The sequence below is a fragment of the Syngnathus acus genome, chromosome 5 (assembly GCF_901709675.1).
Source record: "Syngnathus acus chromosome 5, fSynAcu1.2, whole genome shotgun sequence".
Classification (NCBI taxonomy): Eukaryota; Metazoa; Chordata; class Actinopteri; order Syngnathiformes; family Syngnathidae; genus Syngnathus; species Syngnathus acus.
Window position 1 is genome coordinate 11098320 of NC_051091.1, and position 25640 is coordinate 11123959.

Sequence of the window (25640 nt, forward strand, 5' to 3'; positions counted from 1 at the left end):
CGTGTACAGTACAGCTCATTAGATTGTTATAATAAATTATATTACGCCTCTTAAACGAGACGTTTTTATTTGAATTTATTCATGTAGTCGTTTCTGTTAATCATCTCAACATACATGTGTTATAATAATTTTCAAATTTTGTTCGAGAGGAGTTTAGGCATAACTTTTATGAATGCACGTGAACGTCTCAAAGCAACAACGCAAAACTTTTTACTCACATTAAAAAAAAAAAAAATTATCTGTGTGTTTTCCATTTTCCAAAGTACGTATAACGCTTTTCTATTATAATGTATTTTTTCCAAATTGGGCGGATCGCACACAGGATGTCGGTTCGGCTTGGGTGAAAGGGGAAAGTTCGGAGGTCGCCATGTTGTTGTCTTTGTGAATAAGAGTGAAGCTCGAGCTCACATCACTCTTCCCTCTTCCCCCGAGTCCTCTCTAAACTCTTCCCCCCCTGGGTTTCTACCCTCCCGAACCTCTCCCCTTCTACCCTCACAACCCCAACCCATCCCCCGGTCACCTTCCAGCGCTCGAACCGGGTAAGTTCGGCCTCCGAGCTTAATTGTTTATGTTTCGCGTGTTGTTGTGGTCCGAAGAAGCGGAAAGAAATTGCGCTTCGCTTAGTTTAGCTTAGCATCGTGCTAGTAGGCCGCGGCGACCACGGTGAGTGCGCCGTTTAAAATTAGCTTTGTTAGCTCAGCCTTGCACCGGAAACGTCAAGTTTAACGGTTATTTCAAGCCCCTATATCCCATTGTTTTACTCAAATGTTTTATGATCAGCGTGTAGTCTATCATAAAGATCGTACAAAATGAAGTAAATTGTCGCTATTGGTATTAAAATACAAGATGGTAGTTAGCAATGCTAACTAGCGTGCGCATGCTCCATTCATTCCCCCCCTCCCAACCCCCCGATTGAAAAGCCTCTAAAATGCTAATTTCTACAAATCTAAGTACTTTATCCTAAAGTAAACGGCAAAACCCTAATTTAGGGGACATTTGAGTTGCGTAGTTATTATGTTCGAAGTCTTTAGAAGAAATCAAAAGTGTTTTGTAATGGATTTGAGGGGGCAGACGCCGACTTGGCACGCTGCTAGTGATGACGAAACTGTTAGCCGGCAAGCGGTGCTGGCCGTTTTATCGTAATTTATTTCGGCTTAACTCCCTAAACTTCAAATTATATTCTCAAACTTGATTTTGATATTCATATTAGAACTATAAAGTTAAACGATAATAATATGGAGTTGTGCTTGTGAGTCCTTTGAGGTTGCTTATCTAGATAGCTTATGCCCTAACTTTGGAAAGCCGCTAGAGCCTTTTTTGATAGCCTTGAATTTCATCTTCGTCACTATGTACTAGTTCACTCTTTGTCCCCGCTAGTAAGACAGCTCGGTGCACTAGTAGAATGTCTGTCTTTTACTAGCATGCTAAAAGGACAATTTTGGCATAAAAGTAGGCTAACAACGTATTACCAGCTAAGCAAAACTCTGCAACTTGTACCACTGGTGTAGAGCTGTTTTTTTTTTTTTTTTTTTTTTTTTGCTTTGCTTCAAAGCCATATAAGAAATGTTTGATCTCCATCCTAGGTACTGATGGGCCAATACCATCTATTGCTAAGAATAGCGGCCTTATTTCAAGGCATTGGGTACTTATGCTGCTGTCCTCCCTCCAGATTTTTTCTGTGACCAAAGACCAACCCGGTCCCCCTAAGTTCGGCACGGAAGGCCCACACACGGCAGCTGCAGCTATGGACTCCGGTGTGATTGAAGGAGGGCTCAATGTCACTCTTACCATTAGGCTGCTCATGCACGGCAAGGTGAGGTATCAGGAGGCAATGGCATCGTTCACCTGAATGACCTGCCTCTGGGGACTTGATGTGATGAGTCATGGTATTGACTTGGTACAGCTGAGAGATCGTGTAGCTTTGCAGTCCTAACAGTGGAACCTGTAAGAATTGTTTCGTGCAAACTAGTGTATTTACATGCTCTTAAATATTAAATGGGCCTGATATAGTTTTCATGGTAAAAAAAGAACCGTTAAGACTACAAATGTATTTCTCCAATATGTGATGAAACCTAATGAACAGTGTTTTGTCATTTCAGGAAGTTGGCAGCATCATTGGAAAGGTGAGACTTGACAGAGCACAATTCAGTTGGAAGGGGGTTTTCTGATACTGAACTTTATTTTTATGTCGTGCATTTTAGAAAGGCGAATCTGTGAAGAAGATGCGTGAAGAGGTGACTTTCCTGCGTGTCCTTCTCTCCAAATAAGCACAATGTGACAGTTATTGCCAAGTGGTTGTTCTTCACGCCCTCACTTGTTTTTTTCCGTGCAGAGCGGGGCGCGCATCAACATCTCCGAGGGCAACTGTCCCGAGAGAATCATCACTTTGGCGGGGCCGACCACCGCCATCTTCAAGGCCTTCTCTATGATCATTGATAAACTGGAAGAGGTGGGGCTCTTGCTAAAGAAATTGCAGATGGACAGCCATACTGTTTCCTCAACCTATTAGAGTCAAGGCACATCATCCAAGAAAAATGTCAGAATATATATGCAGTGATATCTTAGGGGCTGCTACAGTAAAGCTAAGTAAAGCTACCACCTCATATTGAAATAATTGTAAAAAAAAAAAAACAATAAAGTGGTGCCAACGTTGATTATTTTTAATAAATACAACATTTTCCAGACAAAGTAAAATTGGATGGTTTGCACCACAACACAATTGGCGAGGATTAACTTTTCTAAATGGACCGCACTGTGCCCTCAGGACATCAGCAGCTCGATGACAAACAGCACAGCCGCCAGCAGGCCCCCGGTGACCCTGCGCATCGTGGTGCCCGCCAGTCAGTGCGGCTCCCTCATTGGCAAAGGTGGCTGCAAGATCAAGGAAATCCGAGAGGTAGCCAAACAAGAGTCTGCTACTGCTGCTTCTTCCTCCCCCCCTGCTCTTCTTCCCTGCCTCATTCCCCTTCGATTTGTTGTGCTGTCAGTCAACCAGTGCTCAGGTCCAAGTGGCAGGTGACATGCTGCCCAACTCCACGGAGCGTGCCATCAGCATAGCTGGAACGCCCCAGTCGATCATCGAGTGCGTCAAGCAGATTTGTGTGGTCATGCTCGAGGTAAGGAGGAACCTCTACCAGGGAAGACTAAGTTGGTGTGCGTTAAAGTAAAGTTCATTAACACCATATATTTTTTAATTAGATATGGGCTTGGCCTTCATTTGTTCAAACACATTGATTTGCTGAGGATGTGCTCATACATCTGTCTTGCGTGTCCCCCTGCACAGTCCCCCCCGAAGGGCGTCACGATTCCCTACAGACCCAAACCTTCGGGATCCCCCGTCATCTTCGCAGGCGGACAGGTACACGCCCACGTTCATTTGCTAGTTGTCAGACATCGTGCGTCGATGTGTTTGGGCGTATTTCTTGAAAAGAAGCTATGCCTTCCTCTGGCTTCCTCCATTTCTCTTTCATGTCCCCAAAGAGGTTTCCTTTTCAAGAAATGTGGAGACTTTGGACAGGACTTGTTGTTGTTGTTGTTGATCCTTTTATTAGCTTGAGCCGGCGACCGATGCAAGGCCTGTGAAAGTTGTTCTCATTTGTTTCAGGCCTATGCGGTACAAGGACAGCACGCCATTCCACAGCCAGATGTAAGTGAAGTTTCTGCTTGTTGCAGAGAGAAATAAGCCATGCAGACACCACCCATTCCCTCTTCACGTCACGCCGGCCACCTAGTTTTGCGTTTGTCAGATGGAAACGGGAAAGTTCCTTTTTCGTGAAGGGCCACGAGCGACAGCTCATGAAGCAGATGAATTGTGCTTTAACTTCAAAGAGCAATCGTTTTATAAGTCGCATTTTAAGAGCTCTTGATCACTGTGTTCTCCGCTATATCATTATTGACGCCCCCATTATTGTGTTCTCCGCTATATCATTATTGACGCCCCCACTATTGTGTTCTCTGCTATATCATTATTGACGCCCCCACTATTGTGTTCTCCGCTCTATCATTATTGACGCCCCCACTATCTTTTTGCCTTGTGCTTGCTTTAATGACAGATGTGCATGTGTCACCCAATGAACTTGTGCGGAACCTTTTGCTCTCTCGAGCAGGGTAGTTGATTCTCATTTACATAGGTCGAGTTGACGGTCTAATATGGTCCAGTCAGTGTGTCCGTCCAGCTTTATTTTGTCCAGACTCTCCACGGCTCCATCATTGGCCATCTGCTGCTCACTCTCTGTTGTTCCTTAAAAAAATCCCTTGTTTGTTTCCCTTGATTTTCTTTTGCTACCTGACTTTATTATCCTTCCCCTTTTTGTCTTCAGAAATTCCTATTTTAATAGTGGTGCTACAATGAAAGAATGTTTGGCGTACACTTTAAGTGCACCAACATATAGCCACCACGAGAGCTGTATCAAATTTTCTGCATTCTCAAAAGACTGCGTTTACACAGCAGAACTCCCATTTAATGGCACTGAATGTCAATTTGAATGAAAGTGCATAGATTGTTTATTTTGATCATACTGCAATGATGCATGTCCCAGTTGTGACACGAAAAAATTGAATTTTGTCACTTGACCTGACCCATGCAGTGAAAAGCAACTCTTGGATGGTCATGCTAGGTCTTGATTGACACGGTCAGAAGGATCTTTTCAACCCCCCCTTAGCCTGCTGTGTTGTATGTACTTCCCTTCAGATGTCATTCGAATGTTTCGAGCTGACTTTGATTTGTGTCGTGTTTTTCACCCCCTCCCCTTTTCACTCTCCTTGTTTTCCCCTATCCTCCTTTTCCCTCTCCTCTCTCTTCCTCTCACAGTCTTCCTCTGCTGCTATCTCTCCACAGCTCACCAAGCTTCACCAGCTGGCTATGCAGCAGAGCCCCTTCCCCATTGCGCACAGCAACCAGGGATTCACCGGTACGTGCTTTCTACTTGGACACCCAGGTTGCCGACGTGCGACAAGTTCTCATGTTGTTAAAATATTTTTTGTTAGGAATCGATGCTTCCGCTCAGACCAGTTCTAATGAGATGAAAATTCCAAACGAGGTAAGCATACTTCTATACATTTTCAGGTTTACGTTTAACTATTTGTGGCTTAAGCTATTCTTCCTCTTCAGCTCATCGGATGCATCATTGGCCGCCAAGGCGCCAAGATCAATGAGATCAGACAAATGTCGGGCGCCCAGATCAAGATAGCGAACCCGGTGGACGGCTCCACCGACCGACAGGTGACCATCACGGGTTCACCTGCCAGCATCAGCTTGGCGGAGTACCTCATCAACGCCAGGTCAGTACACACCGCCACTTGACGGTCATTTCCACCAAGTAGTCAAATTCAATTTTGAACGGTAACATTGGGGTCAAATTTCCACAATCAGCTTTGGAGAAAATCCGCGAGTGAATGACACGCGCCTTAAATAAAATTAGAATTGCCTAGAGAAGCTGCAAGATGGCAAAGCTAGTAAATAGGGCTGTGGTCTAACTGAAGCACCTTCCCTTGCTTCAACATAGTTCCCTTGCACCCCATTTTTGTTTGACTTTTTTTTTTTTCTCTTTTCTCAACGAATACGTGAAGATAGAAGAAGAAAAAAAAAAAAGCACAATAGATGAATTTGTAGGAAATGTTGTAAAGCAAAAAAAAAAAGACTAATGCAAGGGGGCAGTTTTCTTCACTTTTCGTCACATATTAGTCACATTAATAAACGTAATATAAGAATTTGTATAATGAATACAAAATAATTTGAGTAGCTAATGCCCCGAGTTTAGATTGGCATGCATTTTGTTGGACAACCATGCATTAGCATGCAGCAGAGCTTACCTAGCTCTTTATTTGGTCAACATGACACGCTCACGTTTCGCGGCCCCCCCCCACACTCCCCCCAACAACATCAACCACAAAAAGCCTACCCTTCTTCCGCCATTTGCCCACTGACCAACCTGCCCTGTGACCCATCCCGACTGTGTTGTCCCTCTTTCTCTCTCCTTGTCTCCTTTTCTACAGTGTAGAGTCCTCTAAACCTCCTCCTCCTCCCTCCTCCTCCTCTTCCTCCTCCTCCTCCTTGAACCCCGAACCGAGCAGCCCGTGCCCTTCCTCCACCTCTACTACCACCTCTACTACCACTGCTGCTACTACTACTAGCACCTCCTCTGCTTCCTCCTCCTGTGTGGTGCCCCCCTCAGCCTCCATCCCTCTGTCCTTGTTACCTCCTGGGCCTCCTCCTCCTTCTTCCTCCACCACATCCTCCTCTGACCCCTCTCCCGCCTGTGTGTCCAGTCTCCTCACACTCAAGCCCCTGCCTCTGCTGGCCCTCCATGTTGTCAGCGGGGCCGCCAACCCTGAGCCCAAAATGGCCCCCGAGCTGGGCTCCAAGTCCAAGCGGCGACGGCTTTCCCCTTACTAACACGTCCGCTGCCTACACCTGCTTTGGCCACGTCTACTAAACACACGCACACACACACACACTCGCATACGTCACAACACCTTGCAAGATTTCTGGTAAGTTCACAGTAAATTTCAAAGTCCGTGTCCACATTTATTGTAAAGGCAGATTAAGCGTTAGTACGAAAGACCGTTTATTTACTGCAGTACAGTACTTTGAATCTGTAATAAGTCACACAAACAACTGTACTTCTTTCTTTCAGGATTATCCTAAAATATATTTTCCCCCAACTAAATTTGAATTGCCAATTTGTTTCATTGGTGAAAAGTTTGCAACTTTGAAAATTACCAGAATTTTGCAACCTTACACACACGCGCGCACACAATTTGCTGCCTAATTTACTTCCTTGCCTGTCAAGTGTGATTATTGTTATGATTACTATTCGAACTAAGTGACTTTTGCATGCAGAGCGGATATGTCCGCTGAAGCCTTTTTTTCCTCTGTGTGTGTTTAAGATGTGCTCAGGTAGCAGCTCTTTCTCCCAAGATGATGTCATGCTTGTGCTAGTAATTTGTTTAGGCATCACCTCGGTAACAGCGAGTGTTTTTTTGTTTTTTTTCCCCGCCCTATGTACATAAAGGAGCTTTAGTCCACGCTCAGGTATACACACTATGAATTCCAATTGAGCTTTGTGGGTTTTTGTTTTTTTGCCGAGGGTTGTTTCTATGAACCTAATTTCTATAATTTAAATTAAAGTCTGTATTCCTCACCATCAGTCCACTGGCCACTCTTGGCCATTTTCTCTATTCAAGGCTCTATGCACCCAAGACATTGTGTAGGTAGATGTACGCATGTGTAAAAGTCATTGATTGGCAGCATGTTTTGTTGATGTCTGGCTCGCGGTGTGGGACTTCCAATGTGGAGCTGAATTCCACAAAAACAAATTTCCCCTCTCCCTCATCAGAAATATAAAATGTAAATTGCCATTCATGCTCAATCTGTCACCAGCATTAAAGTGCATGTTTTTTTTTTTTTATAGCTATCAGACAGGTTCAATTGAGCAAGTTTTATGTTTGAGGTAAACTCTGGAATTGATATCTTTGTGATTTGTATGGCAGTGATTACTGGATACCAGATTTAATTTTAATTTAAGAATTCAAATCATACCAATCAAATGATTGTCATGAAAGTATTATCAAAGTAAAAAAACAAAAGGGTCGTAATCCCCCTCCAATACTTGATTACTTCTCTCAAATTGTGTACCGCCCATACTTTGAGGTTTCTGTCGATGTCCGAAGCTCACTTTTTGAGGTGTTTTTGCGCAAGTTGAATAATCAGGCTACGTGCAAGAAAGGACTGCCCCATTTTTGTTGAACTTGCAACTCAACCGTGATTTAGATCAGTAAAAGTCCCACTTTGGAAGTCCCACTACAGAGTCCCACAGTGAGCCAGAGATCACCGATTCATTTATGCACTCAACCTAAAAATAAAATATAGTTAGCCCACTCTTGTTCTTAGCATCTTAAATATACTAAAGCATTTGTAACAAGCCACTCCGTAAAACTTAAAACTATTTCATCTTTGAAGATGCCACTTGTTTTTTTTCTCTTAGGAAACATTTGATCTGTTCCAGGACTTGGCATGATTGTTTAGGGTAACCTTTTAAATGTTGCCCTGCATAAAATGTAAAGGAAGTAAGCCACTGTCTTTTGAAACTACAATAAAGTCAAACTGCACACCCTATGAAGACATCTGGCGCATAATGAACAGGAACATGTTGTCTTAGTCTGTTTAGCCCATGAGGCAGTTTAATACATATAGATAATATTATACATAGATTTTATGATTTAAAAAATAAAAAAAGCATTTTTTATGTCATGCACCCTATTATCCTGACATCTTTGGCGCAGCCCATCTTCAAATGTAGATTTTCGTTTCCCTTCCATGGGGGTTTTTGTGTGAGGGGGGAAAGAAAACTAAAAAAAACTAAAATGACACCGTATTGCCTTTTCACACCCTTCATCCCAACAGTTCGACGCAGCCACTCTGCAACATGGCAACGTAAATGCACAAGTTGTACTTAACCTCGCGTAATGTCCGCCCGTGCTCTAATTGTTCACGACTATAACTTGTGCAAAAAATCCTGGTGGGCTATAAATGGTGTTGGTCTCCAACCAAGCATTGTATGTGTGTATTTGTCCCGCTCCAGGCTTTCCTCTGAGGCCACCGGATTGGCAGCCAACTGATTGAGACTCCCAGTCTGCACTAAATCTCACCACCACCAACATCATCAACAAAAATCTATATTACACCTATATAACACCACTTCCTTCCTTTATTGTTAGCATCACTTCATCCACAGCCTTTATGATTATTTATTTTTTTTTAAATTTGTTTTAGTCCACCCCTGAACTAGGAATATAGGACCCCGATTTTGGGGAGATGAGATCTTAAATCAAAAATGTTTTTTTTTTTTTAAATTTATATCTTTGTCTTGATGCCCTTTTCCAGCTTCCATGTTTCAGTGCAGCCACAAAAGAAGATTTAGATTTAGTTGTGTACAGCATAGCTTTCTTTGGAAAAAATACAGAATAGAGTTACTCTTTTATCCCCCTAAAAATGTATTTTGTTACACATCAGAGTAGTAGATGCACATTCGATCGCTGATACGTCATAGGCACGCTCCCTATTGATGTCATTCCCCTCCATGGATCATGTTTTGTTTTTGCCGGGCTGGGAAATTCTTTTGTCGGGGTTTTTTGAGGGGGGAAGTTTTTTTTGTTGTAAAGACTGCTAAATACTTATAAAAAGACATAAAAAGTTGGAATATTTGTTTTAAATGGAAGAAGTATTTTTTTTAACTACCAAAGGACAGGAGGAAGAGTGGGGCGGGAGGGGGGACACATGCAGCAGGTATGAGGCTATTACGAAGAAAACAAAATGAAGGCAAAGAAGGGGTCGTAAGCTAACACTAGTTTCCTGCTCTTTCCTTTGCTCAGTTCTTTGTTTTAATGATTATTATTTGCAGGAAAAAAGGACATTTGTGCACGTTTTTCTTTTTCTGAGACTGTAGATCTTGGGTGCCACAAATTTGTTAAAAAAAAATAAAAATGTGAAATGCTCTAAACACACTCCCTCGGCTGTTTGTCCTTTGTAATTAGCATTAAATATTACTTTTAGATGTCATAGGTGGATTGTAATGCAGTATTAAAAAAAGGCAAGCAAATGTGAATAGTCTTCCTTGGTCATGCATCTTGCAGTAACTGCACCGTGATGCACTAGAGGGCGCTGTAGCGTTTTTACTCTGTTAGACATGCCAACTGACAGCTTTGTAATTTGCATATTTTCTTATCATAGGACAAATAGAGGTTGTCTCTGCTACTGAGAGCACCAGCCATTTAATAGGTGCGTGTGTGTGCTCGGAATAAAAGATGAGGAATAAAAATGGATCTCATTTTGCTAAAAATCTGCCATGTTTATTGTATCGCATTCAGTGGTTCCTCTTTACAAAACTCCTGCCGTCTAAACCATAAATATCCAATATTTATATACCAGAATCATGCTTGGTTTTTTTAATCTAAAAAAAAGTATATACATCCAGAGAAATTGTCAAGTAAACGCTGCTATAGACTTTCATGAACATATTGCTTCTTCTTTGTTCACATAACTCTTTTGTTCACTTGCGTTGGGATGCGCAAGCAAGGATACATTCAACTAACAAAAACAAAAAAAGCTTCATGTGATCCACAAGTAGAAATGTCAGCACCTTTTTTCAAACGATACAATCTCGCGTATTAGAAATTTGTTCATTTTACACTGGCGGCTTTTCTTTATGTACATGTAGAAAATGGCAACGTAATCCACAACAACACAATGTAAACATTCTTAAACACAAGTAAAGAATAAATTAAGAGACAAACAAGTGCATAAGTAGGCCAACTAAAACCTGATAGTATTCTGTAACGTGACATAGTGAGAAACCACACACACTTTGTTCAGTCTGATCATAATCTTCATGACCAGCCTTGTGTGTCTGTGTGTGTGTTTGTGTGTGTGCGTGCGCGTGCGTGTGTGTGTGCGCGTGCGTGTGTGTGTGTGTGTGTTTGATAAAACGAGGCATTCAATGACCTCGTGTACGGGGTTGGGCTGGTGGTGGCTGTCACCAGTTCTGGCTGGGCTCCACGCCCGGGTGGTCCAGCTCAGCGCTGTCGCAGTCTGAGTCGTCAAAGAGAACCTTTGAGAAGAACCAAGAAAAATGGCCTTTAGTTCTGGTTTACACAGATAAACAAAATTGCTCGGTTATTCACATAGCTGCAACGAGTCTCAAGTATTTATAGGGGGTATTTTATTTTTTTTGTACATTAATGAGAACAAAAGGAGCATTGATTTCTACTGAATGTGCACCTTTGAACCTTAAGGCCGAAGGAGCACTGCCCTCAAACTCACCTCATCGTAGTTAAGCTCGTGAGTGGCCAGCTGCGTCCTGACGTGGCGGACGGCAGCTTCCTTCTCAGACAGACCGTCAGAGGCGGCGGGGTCGGCAGGGATCTCGGAGCCCTGCGAGAGGAGGTCGTCGCTTTTGTCGTCCAGACGCTCATCCGTGTTGGTGCTGACAACGTCGGGTGTGCCGCTGTGGGAGTGGTCTGTTGTATTGCCCTCCTCGCCGTCCGACACCGACAGGTTCTCTGAGCTGAACGTGGACAGCGACTGGCATTTGCTCATGCTCGCCGGCCTCCTGAGAACAAACGCAAAGGAAGCCGTATTAGTAAATTGATGGATGGATATTCATGATAACAAGTGAAGTGAAGCGTGCTAGCAGTTTCAACATTACATACTTATACTATAACATACCGTATTTTCCGGACTATAAGGCGCACCGGACTATAAGGCGCACCTTCAATGAATGGCCCATTTTAAAACTTTGTCCTTATATAAGGCGCACCGGACTATAAGGCGCACCATTAATGCATCATGTCAGATTTTTAATCCAAATCAAATCATTCTCCATTTTATCTTTTTTATTTCAACTTCAGACGCAACAAATCACAAAATAATGATCCATAGTCTTTTTGATTCATGATTCATTTACTTATGATTGATTTCATGACATAATGCTTCAGGCCAGTTTAAATTTAGGAATTTGGTCCATATATAAGGCGCACCGGACTATAAGGCGCACTGTCGGCTTTTGAGAATATTTTAGGTTTTTAGGTGCGCCTTATAGTCCGGAAAATACGGTACTTGAAAATGTGTTACTTTAGTTTGATTGAGCACACACACGAAATGTCCATCATGAGGTAGTTGAACACTTACCATCTTCTGGGTAGCTCCACCTCACTGTCCACCTCGCCTTCCTCTTCCTCGGATGACACACCGCGTCTCTGTTGAAAACATTCATTCAAGAAGTCATCCAACTGTGATGAGACGTAAACGGAAGTGCTAAATGTAGTTTACTGCTGAGCTCCATCTCTACTCATCTCACCTGACTGCGTGTGACTGCTGCCCTATAGAGCAGTGCCGATGGCGTGAGGCGTTGACTCCTGGGCGAGCGTGTGATCACCGCACCCTCCTCCTTCTCCTCGCCATCCTGAGGGAGGCGAGGGCTCCCGGTGGACGACGGCCGCCTCGCCGCCGCTCCCCTGCCGCACGGCGAGTCGGGACTACTGGCAATTGGGACGGAGGCGGCGTCTTCGCTGGGCGTGTCGCTGCGCGGCGGCGTTTCCGCCTGTTCTTCCGCCTCGACGCTCACGTCCGGGCCGGCGTCCGGGCCGCCGTCCTCTAGCCCGGCCGAGGCGCTCTGGCTGCCCGCGCGGTCCAGGCCGGGGGCGGCCTGGCCCTTCCTGCGTCCCTCCGCCTCCAGCGTAGTGGAGATGAGGTCGGGGCTAGAGGACGACATCTTCTTGAGCAGCAGGTCGTGCTGCAGGCCCCTGAGCGCGGCGCTGGGGTCCAGACGCTGCTTGCTGCTGGGGACCGACGTGGTGGCGCTGATCATGGCCAACGACGAAGACAGCGTGGCCTTCAGCTGAGCCAGCTCGCTGCTGCTGCCTTTGCCCGCCTTCCTGTAGCGAGGCTTCCCACGGCGGGAGCGGCCGGGCGACGTGGAGCCCTTGGTTGGGATGGTCACCTGGGTCATGGAGGAGTCCAGTTTGGGAAGGATGACTTCTGACTTGAGTAAGTCTGGCCTGAAGGACACAAAGGATGCACTTCATTCAAAAAATCTGTTAGGCTTTATCTTTGTTTTATAAACGCGTTCCTTCCAGCAATGTCCACAAGGGGTCAGTATTACCCTGCAAACAGCTTCTGGTTGTCTTCAACGTTTGGACTAGTTTTTCCTTTATTATTAGCCTCTTTTCATTTTTGTTTCTCAGAAATATTCGAAATGTTACCTAAAACGTTGCCTGGGAAAGTTCATAATCGGTTTTATGAAGATGACATTTTGATAAAGTCTTTGCTGCTAACTGACCTTTTGCTGTGAGAAGGCAGCTTTTGAGGCACGTTGCGTTTCTTCATGAGTTTCTCCATAGAGTTGGAGGAGGCCGATTGTCTGGAACTGTGGTGCTTGAAGCAGCCCGGGTACTTTTTGTCCAGCGATTGCTCCCTCCTGAGGTAACACAGTAAATATTCACTTGATAGCCACGTCGGACAGCGCAGGTCGTCTGGAGGTGAGCTGAGCTGAGGTGAGCGTTCGTACTTGAGCAACTCCTTCTCCTTGAGCTCAAGCTGCAGCATGATGGCGTTGAGCTCCATGTAGAGATTGTTGGCTCGCTCCAGTTTCCTCTCGTAGTGCTCCCGAATGTCTAGTGCATGTCTGTGGGGTTGGAGGGAAACAATATTGACTTGAGACTAAACTTACTGCATACATCTTTATTGTACTAATTGATTACAATGATTACGATTACGGCACCCAGATTTAATCAATGATGATAATTTTGTTCGTATTTTCTGCCTTTTGCAAGATAAGGCATTCTTAGATTTTTATGACATTTTTATTTATTTACTTTCTCATTCATTTATTTATTTTGTTATTTATTTTTTTATCAATTTAATGCATTAATGCAAGCATGAAAAACAGCACTTGTTTTTTTTTTCACATTATTTTTTCCCTTAAAGGGCCCTGACATGAATTAAATTTTTTTGTTTTTTAGGTTTTGTGGTTTGTGACATCACTAACGTTGCCTTTTTTGGTTTGATCCCACTAACTCCGCCCTCACAATTTTTAACCCATCTCGCTGAACAGGTAGAGCAGGCCTTTTGCTTTTCTCTACATCTAAGCCACAGAAAGGCTTGTGGTTGGACTTTATGCAGCAAATATGCCAAAACCTCTCACGAGCTGTGTGTTAATTTGTGGCAAACACGAGACGAGTGTTAGTTTGTGGCAAACATTTTACTGATGACTGCCTGAGCAATTTGCGACAAATGTGGATCACATCTTTCACTTTCCCTGGGATCGATGCCAACTCTCGATGGAACAGCACCTGTTCACGTAAGTTATTTCCTTCAGTACGTGATATATTGTCACCTTCCTTTGAATTTTACCACCGTGAAGGTTGAATTCTGGCGTGTATTTGCATTTTGCGGTCAGGGCTACACTGCAGGGGATCTGACCTCAGTTCCTCCCTGCGCCGTTTGATGAGCTCCTCATCCAAGCGGTGAAGACACGTTCCCTCAGACTTGATCTTCTCAAAGTGGTGCCTGACCTCATCCCTCCACTCGGCCTAAAAACAAACCACAAAAAAACCCTAGTGAAAACACTAAACCTCTGTGACAAGGACCTTTTTCCAAAAAGAACAACACTTAAATTGCTTGACGATAACACAAATGCATTAAAATAACATTCAGCTCTTCAGAAACATTACAGACAAAATCCATTTGGGCGAGTAATGACAATCAATACTCGGGGAGCAAAAATGAACATGAACTGACATGGCACGAACACACCATAACACACGCTTGGTGAATCGTGACAACCGTTATTTGATACCTGTCGTAGCGTGGAGGTCAAATATGTGTGTGCGTGGGTGTGTTTCTTTCTATGCGTGAGTGATGCTCTTCTTATTAAGCTAATGGACTGAATGTGCACTCTTCAATATCGCCAGGCCCCCTTCTTTGCGCTCTCTCTGCTCCACACCATTAGAGGAATCAATACACTCCAGCAGCGGCAAATTCTTCTTCTTGACGTCACGAGAAAAACCCATTATGGCGAAACCGTGGAGGATCGAGATGGGGGCTGGGGGGTACGGGGAGAAATAAAGGATAAGTGGAGAGTGCCTGATGGAGGTTTTGCACCGTGACCTTTAAAGGAAATAGGCCGCTATCCAGTGAATGCGTGTTTTCTCGGCTACCCGACACACACACACACACACACACACACACACACACACACACACACACACACACACACACACACACACCCTCCTTTTGCTATGACACACTCGAGTGGCTTAAAATGAGGGAGGCTGGGCGGGAATTAGCGAGTGTAACGTGACAAACACAAAGAAATAACAGCAGCGGTGTGTTGGAAGGCTCAAAGGAAGCTCAATCATTAGCAGGCTCCCAGGAGGCCAGAAGGGGGCCCCGCTGTAGCCGCACCAGACTGGAAACAAATGTCACGCCTTTGACAGCCAATTATTAATGGAAGCTCTTCACGGGTTTTCCAGTGGATAAACATTTGGGAAGTCACTTTTAATTGACCCGTTTCTCGTTGGTGGGATTTTGTGTAAACTGGCATGCGTTGGAATCAGCTTAAAAGCTTTTTTGTGCAAAATGGGGAAAACTGAAAAGCACATGGCATTGAAAGCATCGCTGGGAAGGAGACTAAGCAATAATGGAGGGTGTATAGAACAGGGTGAGCTGTAAAAATCTATTTTTGGGATTAAAAATGCAATTCCATACCACGCCACATTGAACTCATTTATCAGAATGAGAAATGCCATGAGGGAAATCAAATAAGAGGCTTCAAATATATTTAAAATTAAACATACAATTCTTGACAAAAACTACAGAAAATGTCACTATAATTTTAGTTTTAGTTACTCATCATTTATTTTTAAAGCTGATTTTATTTCATTAACAAAAACCTTTATTTTAAATTTTTAGTTATTATATTATATCCATCTAGAACTGGTTTTAAATGTGGCCTTTTCCAGGTGAAGAATTTTACCTGTGATTGGAAGTAGGTTTCTTGCGGGGTAGACAAGATGTCCGCTGAAGCGATGTCCAGATGCAGGAGAATCTGTCGGAACGAAGGTCTATTTCTTGGTTTGCAATTCCTGTTTGGAAACACAAATCAGTCAGCAGTGCGGCAACAGAAATTGTGCGTTTATCTCCAAAGCACAATTTGGGTTATCTGGCTGTCTGCTCACCAGCTTTGCCTCAAGAGCAGTTTGAAGCTGTCGGGACAGCTGTCAGGTACGGGCAGCTGCAGGCTGTTGTTGCCCACTCCCCAGATGATAGCCGAGGAGTCCACGTCTTTATAGGGCACTTCTCCCGTCAGCATCTCCCAAAGCACAACGCCGAAAGACCTACGCACACACACACACACAATACATATTTATTTCCAATAAGATTTGACAGGAACAGGTGAAAGGTGGCGTTACCTAAATGTCACGCTTGAAACTTTATGGAAATGTGTCTCGCTTTCCTTGCGACTCTTATCTATGATGGACAGTTTATCTCGCTTGAGCTGCTCAAGCCTTTGGATGTGGAAATGATACATTTTTAGCAATTTGATAAGAAGTGATGAAATATTTCTTTGGTATCGCCCAAGTCATTGTTGTTATTGATGAGTCCCCATGGGAAGGTTGGCAATCTACAGAGCGTCAGTTGTTGGCACCTTCCTTCTGTTGCTATGGTGACAATGTATCCAAGGAGCCGAGACTATCACTCATTTCCAGCATCCAGATGGCATGTTTACATTTGTAACGTCGACATCTCGTAGCTCGCTTGAATAATCAAACGTCTTGTCCAATAAACTGGGTTGCTTGTTGGAGTTAAAGAACTTAAACTTAAGTGTAATCTAAGTGTGTGTTCTTATGTTCAAGTGACCAGTGATCTAGTGATTTACATACATTAAGAGGCACTCTATGAAATGCATAGATGATGTGCTGCCATTCTGCATGGAAAAGCTTTTTAATCCTGTTTTCACCTCTCGGCTAATGCACTGCTGGCCCCGGGCCAAAGCAGCCGCAGGATTGGAAGGTTATTCCAGCCTCTCCCGAGCACTGCAGCATCTGGCAAATCAATTATTAAATTAGCCAGTGCTCCTTTTTTACGAGGCAGGCAAGAGCAAAGCGGGGATGAAGAGGGAGGGAGCGAAGGATGAGTAGTGAGAGAGTTGAGGGTTGATCACAGGGCACACCATCAAACATGGCGGGGAGCCTATAGAATTTCTTGTAATGAGATCTCATGATAGATTTTCTCGAAACAAGATCCTTCGCTCTGTACAGTAGTAGCTTCTCGACCAGGGGTTTTGAAATTGGGGTTTGTCAGCATTGTCAGCCAAAATAATTTGATCATTTTAATATCAGCAATTAGGGAAATGGACGTCATACAAATAGGTTAACAACGTCCTTACTTTAGCCATCCTGAAATTATTTTCTTATTTAGAACAAAAGACGTTTAATTAGAAATAAATCTCAATTTTGTTTAAAAAAACAGGGTTATTATTTGATGATATAGTCTTATTTAAAAAATAATTTTCAGAAGAAAAAGTGTTATTTCAGAATAAAATTGCATTTTTAAATTCGCTTGTTCTTCCTTGTATTTTGTGATAACGTTGGTCTCATCATTTATTTAGATTTGTTTTGTTTTTTCTCAAACATAGCCAGCTTCTTAATTCCTATGACATTTAGGGGTACATGCAGTATGTGATGAAAATGTTCTCCACTGTATGGGAAACGTTTAAGAACCCCTAATATAACATATAAGACACTATTGAGTGGCACACAATGAATTTAGGTAAGAAAAAAGGCTACATACCAAATATCCACCTTCTCTGAGACGGGCTCGTTCCGTATGACCTCGGGGGCCATCCAGGCCACCGTACCAGCAAAGGACATCTTGGTGCTCTTGTCACTCAGCTCCTTCGACGTGCCGAAATCGGAAATCTTCACCCCATCATCATACGTGATAAGAATACTGAAAGCGAAATCATCATCAACACGTTTTGTCAGCAGTGTCCCGGGTTGTTATTTTCCAGATGGTCCATGGAGCTCACTTTGGCGATTTGAGGTCTCTGTGGATGATCTTGTGCAAGTGAAGGTAGTTCATGCCACCGGCAACACCCATGGCCCAGTCCATAAGGAGCGATGGTGTGATCTTCCTGCCCGCTCTTAGCACCTCGTACAGCTGGCCCTGGGCACAGTACTCCATGAGGATGCAGTAGCATGGAGCCTGGGTGCAGATTCCTCTGTTGGACAGAACAAATATAATCTATAAACCTTTATTTTGAAGACTGAAAATAATTCAAAATATGATATAAAACTGTTTTGGAATCACAGTTTATGGTTTATCATTGGGACTATTAATATAGGCAATAACATTTGGGGTGGGGGTGAGCGTCAAGCCAACCCATGATAACCCAAATCATCAACAATGGTCGACTTACTTGAAAGTGATGATATTTGGATGTTTGAGCTTGCGGAGGTGCTTAATGTCCGTCTCCTTGATATTGCGCACTTTCTTCACCGCCACCTCCTGTCCGTGAAGCTTGCCCAGAAAAACGGCACCCTGGGCTCCGCTGCCCACCCACTGCAGGTCTGATATCTCCTCAAAGGGGACTTCCCACGCCTCTGAAAAAATGGACGAACCTGTGAGCCTCACAGTATTAAATCGTTCTACACATTATTCTTTAATGAGTATTCATTTTGCTGATTAATTTGGACTAAATAGTACGTCAAGTAACTCAAGTCAATGAATTGAAATACAAGTGTGATGCTAAAGTTTGAGAGACGTCAAGCTCAGCACGGCATTTTTCATGACATTGTTTTATAGCGCTACAGAAAATAAATGGCTGGAAGTATGTATGTTGCACGTTTAAGTACCCAATCAATCCCACCCAAAAAGTCATTTAGTAGCCCGTAATACTACATTACAGTAAGCTAGCAAAACATTTAAGGCGCTATCGTGTTCTTTTGCGGATCCAATTGAACGTAATGAGTGTGAAGTTAGTGCGGGAGCTCCTAATCTCCTGCATGTAATTCTGCCTCAGCCTCCCAAATCCTCCTTAGCACCTTTGTGAGGCTGATGCGAAACAAGGGTGCAGCACTCGGGAAGGGGGAGGGGGAAGATTGGAGCGCTTTCATGTTGGATATACAGATGATGGGTAAAAGAGAAGTGAGGGGGACCCCCTTAAGGGTCGGCCGGCGACAGGCTGTTAATGCGGAAAAGATATACAACAAGATTCAGACACATTTGTCATATTAATAAGAACGCTATGAATGATTAATGCTCTCCGTGGCTAATGAGACGTTTAATTAAATGTCTTTAGGTTGAAATGGTGTGGTAGGGTTCCGCTGGTCTGCTTTGTGTGTTAAATGGAAAAAAAAATCCAGGCCCAGTGGCTTCAAATCAATAAAGGGCAATTTTCCTGCTTTTTCGCTTTGCTTCAGAGGAGTGCTTTGTCGCCATGGAGGCACTTTTCGATTTATTGCTCTTTTTTTTTTTTTTACACCTCTGCCAAGGAGGCTATTACTTAAAATCACTTAGCTGATTTCCATAGCTATATGCAGACTTTACCACGTTTATTAGATCGGCTGTCATAAAGAGAGCATCCAGAATTACGGAGCTTTAATGTGGACTTTTAGCATTTAGTTACGTGAGCTCCTGACATTGAACCTTTTTGGAGCAGGAAGGAGAGAGAAGTTTCAATAAAGAAGGAAGTTTTACAATGTAATTCGGTTCAAAAAGTGCATTTCATCTAAAGAAATATGAACAATCTTGATTATGTGCTAACGAGGCTCAGTAAATAATCAAGCATAACCTTGAATCAATTCAACTTTTTGTTGTTGTTATTCATGAATTTAAATAAATAAATATTTGGCCCAAAAAAAGCTGAGCTTAGTTTTCTTGCACATATTTTGAAAATTCATTGATTAATAATTCAATTTTGACATTAGAAATATAATTTGCGTTACGGGTGAATTGATTATTAGAGATGTATAGAAAAAAAAATATGGCATTAATTTAGGGCAAAGCTAACACTAAAATGAGTTAAGAACTTTACTTATTCAGCTTTAAAATATGATTTGGGTAAAAGAACTTCTACACACTATTTTGATGATTCTATTTCACAGCAGATGAAAATTTGGCTAATTTGACCTTGGCTGAGTGTCACGCTACTTGTATATTTCTTTGCGAGCGAGGGCTGTAAGGTGCAGATGGATTGGGAGCGATAACGGCCAGGGGATAAAGAGGTGAAAAAATGAGACAATGGAGGAAGTGGAGGAGGAGGAGGAGGAGCAATGGATGGTGGTGGGAATCAAATATAAAAGAGGGGAGAGATAAAATATCAGCGAGCAATGAAGACAAGGCTAGATATAAATCTGCCACCCGTGTGAGTTATGTGTAACATGTTAGACTTGGTATTCTGCCACTTTATTGGCTTGCGCCAGGCGCTGCTTATTAAACTGTTTCTATTGGCGCTCGGGTACGCGTGTGCGTGAACGCGCCGCGTGTGCCAGGTTAATAGAGATGAGAGGCAGAAGGGTCAGAGCGTGGCCATGCATAATACATGAGGCAGATTTGGCAGAGGAGTCCCACGGGAGCGCTGCGCGATTGTAGTGGCTGCAGACATAAACAACAGTGCGTCAGAGGGGGCCGGCTTCATTAGAGGGCTGCAGTGGGATGGATGGATGGATGGAAGGAAGGACGGAGGTGGGGGTGGGCACGAGCACGAGCAGGCCGACGTGGGTATGGGGGCGGGTGGAAATAAGCCCGGTGGAGCTTTTGATGGTGGATCACAACCTCTGACTGGAGAAAAAATGTTTGTTTACAACAGGGAAAGCTAAAACCACTGTGTCACGGTATTGTATTTATCCAGTTTCACTTCATTGCTCTGAAGAGTATTATTTATTTATGAAAAATAATGTATCTTCTATCGATGCTGACGACCAGAGGTGGGCGCATCAATAAATTTTGGTGGTCCGTTGTTCATCAGAGGCACCTGTTCGTCATCGTTATTTCGTCATTATTTCGTCATCGCTCCCTTCTTTTTTTTCCCTCAACAATTTAATGGCCATTGTATTCTGCTCTCTAACCCGTTCTAATATATAATCGAAGATGGCGTGTCTGGTTCCTTTAGAAGCCAACTTAGTATTACACAGAGTCGTATGTGAGTCTAGTCTGTTTGGCGAAATGATCCCTGCAAAGCTTCGACAGAGATTTAGCCTTGACTTTTTTTTTTGTAATCAAAGGAGTCGATTATTTGTTGTAGCCCTACACAGAACAATAAAATGTTATTTCACCAGACGGCAGAAGATACATAATTAACCTCATCATCATTATTTCGGCCTCCTTTATATTCTTACTTATACTTGTTTTTGGAATTATAGTTCAACAATCAAGCCTCAATTTTGTAAAAGTGTGTCTTTGAGCTTCACAATTTGTTTTAATAAATTTGATATTTCTCTTGAAGGACTTAATTTAATATAGTGATAAGAAAAGTACTCCTCACCCCTGGTTTACAACTGTTTAATGAAATTAATCTTGGGGGTATTATCATTTAATTAGCTGAGCAAAGCGTCAGTGTGGAATTAAAAAGGTATCTCATGTTGGCTTTTATCGGAGTACTTAATGATGTGCTTGGAGGGGAAGCAGGCGGTGAGTAAACATACCGTCCAGGTCGTGTTTGTGCTCGGTGGAGTACGCTTTCCCGATCATAGTCCAAACAGGTCGCAGACAGCCAAACAAGCCCTCCAGAAAGCCACCGCCCCCTCCGTTGGACTGGCACTGCAGCCTGGCGTTGGCCGCCTCGCGCCGCACGGCGCTGCCGTCCGCCTCCGTCCCCTCTCCCTCCGTCCTGGCGGAACCGCCGTCATGCTCGTGCAGCTTGAGGACGCTGTTGGCAAAGTGCTCCTGTTGCTCATCGCCTGGCGTCTGGTGGGGCCCTGGAGTCGGCCCGTCCCCTCCTCCCCCTCCTCCTCCAGGCTCGACCGTGCCCCCCATGTCTATAGAGAGGACGTTCCGAAGGACGCATTGGGTCGGCGTCAGGTCCATTTCAGGGGTGCAGGGTGTTTCGGCATCGAGCCGGCGAAAGGACGGGGGGTCGGAGAGAGGGGTGTTGAAGCCGGAGAGGGACGGAGACGGGGCGCGGGGCTCGTGAATGAGGGCCATGGGGGAACAACTGGAGAACGGGCAGCCTTGAAAGAGAGTAGGACGTGTTACAAATCAATTCAGCGTGAAATAATTGCCTCTCAGCATGGCAGATTTAGTCCTAACGATGCAAATTTGGTTGCATCAAAGCATATAAGTGTCTCTGAAAGCAAACATAATATAAAAGACATCGCCACCAACTTTGGGTTTCTTGTCGAGCAAAACAGGTAGGAACAAAATGACATTAATTTAATTAATGTCACATTTGTTTTCCCTAGATCAAGTCTTATTTGGGTCAGCTAAAAAAAAAAAAACTATACTGCTTTAGAAAAGCACAATCCCACATACCAATGAAGCAAGTGTTTCTTAAGGCAGAATCTTTGATGCATCAAAGTGATTTGAGGCTTATCGTCTTTGTTTTTCTTCTTCCATTAGACAAACACAAGATTTACAAAACCAAAACGTAACATTTAATTCCTCCCTAACTAAAGATATTGCCAGAATGACTCATAGCATAAGACCTGCAATCATCCTTTTAAGATGTAATATAATTACTCATTTAAAAAAGAACCATATCGATGCAGTTATGAGAGGAGCTCACACTGTTGCCATGGCATCCGTGTATAGCTATATTTACATCCATATCCGAGCCACCAGTAAAGTCATACGTGCTCGCAGCACACATGAATTATTTGACAAATGAAGGAATACGTTCGTCCGTGACAATCTGAGCTATTACGCTGTTTATTCTATTATGGAGACACATCTGGGGCCTCCAACCTGCCTTAATTGCACATCCAACACACTGGGCTTGGTAATAGCTCAATCATTTTATTACTGAAGAAAAAAATATGATCAGATCAGGCAGCATGTACTAAACTGTTCACAGATTAAAAAAACTCATTCATCCCTCAATTAAGTTAAACAACATGAACAAGCAAAAGGATATGTATGTGGTGTTAATGTGTGATGTTGATGTATGATTGTATTGGATTGGATTATGCAGCTGTCCAGTGGAAAGACAAATTTCTCCATAAGGGGATAAATAAAGAGAAAGCTTGAACTATATTAGATCAAGTTCATGTGAATCTTGCGTATCACCTTTGCATCACAAATTCTGGAAATTCCATTCAAGATGCTGTATACAAAATATTGTTTTTAATTTTGAAAAATGCTGTTTTGTTACGTGTCTGTGTATTTACTATGTACTATGTATTTACAATGTACTAATACTGTCAAATGCAGGGTAAAACCAATCCATATATATTCTAAACCAATTGTCCTCGGTAGGGTCACGGGTGAGCTTGATCCTGTCAATCGCGGGGACACATTAGAGTCTTTGAATAAATTAACATGCATGTTTTAAGAATATGGATGGTTTGAACATAGAACCTCTAAGGTGCTAACTCTGTTGTAGTGCCCAACACAAAACCAAGTATTGTCATAATTACTGTTGCCATGAATAAGGCGCTAATAACATTTTACTGCAATAGAGGAGCCAATAAAAATGGGCCCAGGACCTATTTTAGGTTCCCAACCTTCATTTTAAGAACCCGTGGTTATGATATGCTAACATGACTGCCGCATCTTAAATGCCGGGGTAAACTGGCTCTTACCTCAGTGTTGAGAGCGCACGTCCATCCTCGTGGTCTTAAATCCTCTTCCACTTAACAGAAAATGATGAAAAATACAAGTGAATGCTGTTTCTTCCCACCCCCCCCACACACGTATCACGCTAGTCGCATCCTCATCCCCAGCATCCAACCTTCACTGACGGTGACGTCGCTCAAAATCCACGCTTCAATCCGTTCCCTCCCTTTCTTTTTTTTTTTTTTCAAATGCTTGTTTTGTTTCCTTACACCTTCTTTTCCATCTCGTCTCCTCTCTGAGGATGCTACACGGCCTCACTCGGGATTATATACGACGACCGCGGCTCACGTTGTAGTCTGTAAACAGGGGCAGGGAAGGGAGGAGAGGAGAGGGAGCGCAACGGAGGAAGAAGCTGGGGATAAGGGGCGGGGTTTAATGGAGGCTGCCGTCCAATCAAAGAAAAGATGCACGCTGACGTAGACGGTGAAGGTGCAGGTAGACGCCTTGCTGCGCGTGTGGCTACTCTTAGGCAAGGTGGGGGGAATGTAAATGGCGGGTCAGCTGGTATGTGAGGTGATCCAAATGATGTCATCCACAAAGCGCGCAGCATTTGACTGGACAGGGTCGTGTAAATCCTTTTCAAGCCTTATTAACGCCCTCTGGATGGAGTTTAATTGGTGCATAATCTGGGAGCCAACTACACCCCCACCCTCTTCCCCGTCTGCCACACTGGGAACGAAGGATTTGTTATGGCAATTGCAACACTCCTCTCATTATTATTTAGATCACTGGTTCTGCCAATTTAAAAAAAAAAATACTTGACTCAAAGGAACACAGTAGCCTAGCAGGTCAAATACAAGACAGAAGTAAAATGTATGTAGTCACAGACTTTTCAGATCTCTAAAGTTACTTGAAAGTTAGTTGGAAAGATAATTAAAAGAGATCATTCTACCATTCCCAATCACTCATAGAATTACTGTAAAAAAGGGACCGGAAATAAAACAATATCCTTGTTTGTGTAACAGTCTAAATAGTTTAGGGTTTGTGTGGGAGTCTGATCGTTGTAGCTTCATGACCCTTTTTGAGTGCTAAATCCAAATCCAGCCTTTATCTCCTGGATTATGCTGGGTTTAAACCCCAACAATGACCTCATCGCGCCGCCTGGAGACAGTGGGGGAAACCCTAACTAGCACGGGCGCACACACTGACACACACATACACACAACATACAGGAGACGCATGAGAAATAGGTACTGACCTAAATCCTCTTTCATTGCTATTGTGCTAAGAAAACATAATAATAATAGTAAAACATTTTGTTCTTAGTTTTGCAGGTTACAAACCTTCATATAGTTTTAAAAAATAAAAAAAAATAAAAAACAATCATGAGAAAAATGTAAAAACTTTGGAAAGGAGCCACACTACAGTATGCTATGTTGTGCTATACTATGCTAGGCCAGATTGTTATTGTCTGGTGTACGATAATGCAAATCTAATGCACTATGTTGTGCTATGCTATTAGAAAAATAACTATTATAAATTATAATGTGCACTGCAGGGTGTCCATAAAGTTTCGTTACTACTTTTAAGAATTTATTACAAAGGTGGTAGATAAGATAATATTCACCACTGTTTTATATGTGAATGTTGTGTGCGGTTACAATACAAGTCAACTCATAAAAAGATAACACTCATCTGCAATGCACACAATAATCCAAGGTTTATGAATTAATATCCTAATTGCATGTGTCATGGGCTAGCTTGTGATAAGTGTCACCCTGCCTGACAATGACGACAATCATTCTGGTAAAACCAAACAAGGGGATGACGGGGAAGGAATTCTAATTTTGTTTTGATATTTTACACCAGGAGGAAGTATCACGTCTATTGATATTTTGTTCCAATTCAATTCTGCTAAGAGACAAGCATTGATACAAACCTTGAAAAATTGGTTTCATAATACGTAGGTTTAATCGTGATTTGAATGTTTTTATTTATTTGACTAAATAATTGTATCTTTGTCTTTGGAACACATTATGGATGTGTACAAATGGTGCTATACAAACTAACATGCGTTGCCTTAATTATAATTAGCTACAAAATGAACCAAAAAAGAGTTCCCTTTCTTTTTCTCAGTCATGAATATTTCAACATCCTTCACCAAAATAGGATATTTGTTGTTGAAATCTCAGTTGAAGTAGTGTCAAAAAAAGCAAAATAGACACTTTAATTATTCCTGTTGCGCTTTCAAGGACCCACTTCACTACTGTGTCTTACGGCAACGGAGTTGTGCACTCTTTTGTATTATTTTTCTCCCCAAACTTTCCTCATGATTTATTTATTGGCGCTTGGAGATCAGTGCGGCTTT

General features: G+C 42.9%; 2 protein-coding genes across 3 annotated transcripts; one reads left to right on the plus strand and one right to left on the minus strand.

Moving 5' to 3' along the window:
* Positions 1-359: 359 nt before the first annotated feature.
* Positions 360-9504, plus strand: LOC119122680 (poly(rC)-binding protein 2). 2 transcript variants are annotated; one of them, XM_037251144.1, is made up of 13 exons: positions 360-539; positions 1670-1813; positions 2100-2123; positions 2202-2234; positions 2333-2449; positions 2765-2896; positions 2988-3116; positions 3284-3358; positions 3605-3646; positions 4838-4910; positions 4987-5039; positions 5111-5280; positions 8583-9504. In XM_037251144.1, the coding sequence occupies exons 2-13, from the start codon at positions 1745-1747 to the stop codon at positions 8617-8619; spliced, it is 954 nt and encodes a 317-aa protein (XP_037107039.1). In that variant the 5' UTR covers positions 360-539; positions 1670-1744; the 3' UTR covers positions 8620-9504. The 2 variants fall into 2 exon arrangements, with proteins under 2 accessions (XP_037107039.1, XP_037107038.1); XM_037251143.1 differs by having other exon boundaries at positions 361-539; positions 4811-4910.
* A 320-nt stretch (positions 9505-9824) lies between these two features.
* Positions 9825-23826, minus strand: LOC119122679 (mitogen-activated protein kinase kinase kinase 12-like). Its single transcript, XM_037251142.1, has 14 exons — positions 23299-23826; positions 21205-21729; positions 17979-18162; positions 17589-17780; positions 17351-17509; positions 15736-15894; positions 15534-15642; positions 13979-14088; positions 13065-13181; positions 12837-12974; positions 11856-12555; positions 11687-11754; positions 10820-11108; positions 9825-10607 (listed from the first exon to the last, which is right to left on the minus strand). The coding sequence occupies exons 2-14, from the start codon at positions 21701-21703 to the stop codon at positions 10533-10535; spliced, it is 2799 nt and encodes a 932-aa protein (XP_037107037.1). The 5' UTR covers positions 21704-21729; positions 23299-23826; the 3' UTR covers positions 9825-10532.
* Positions 23827-25640: the final 1814 nt, after the last annotated feature.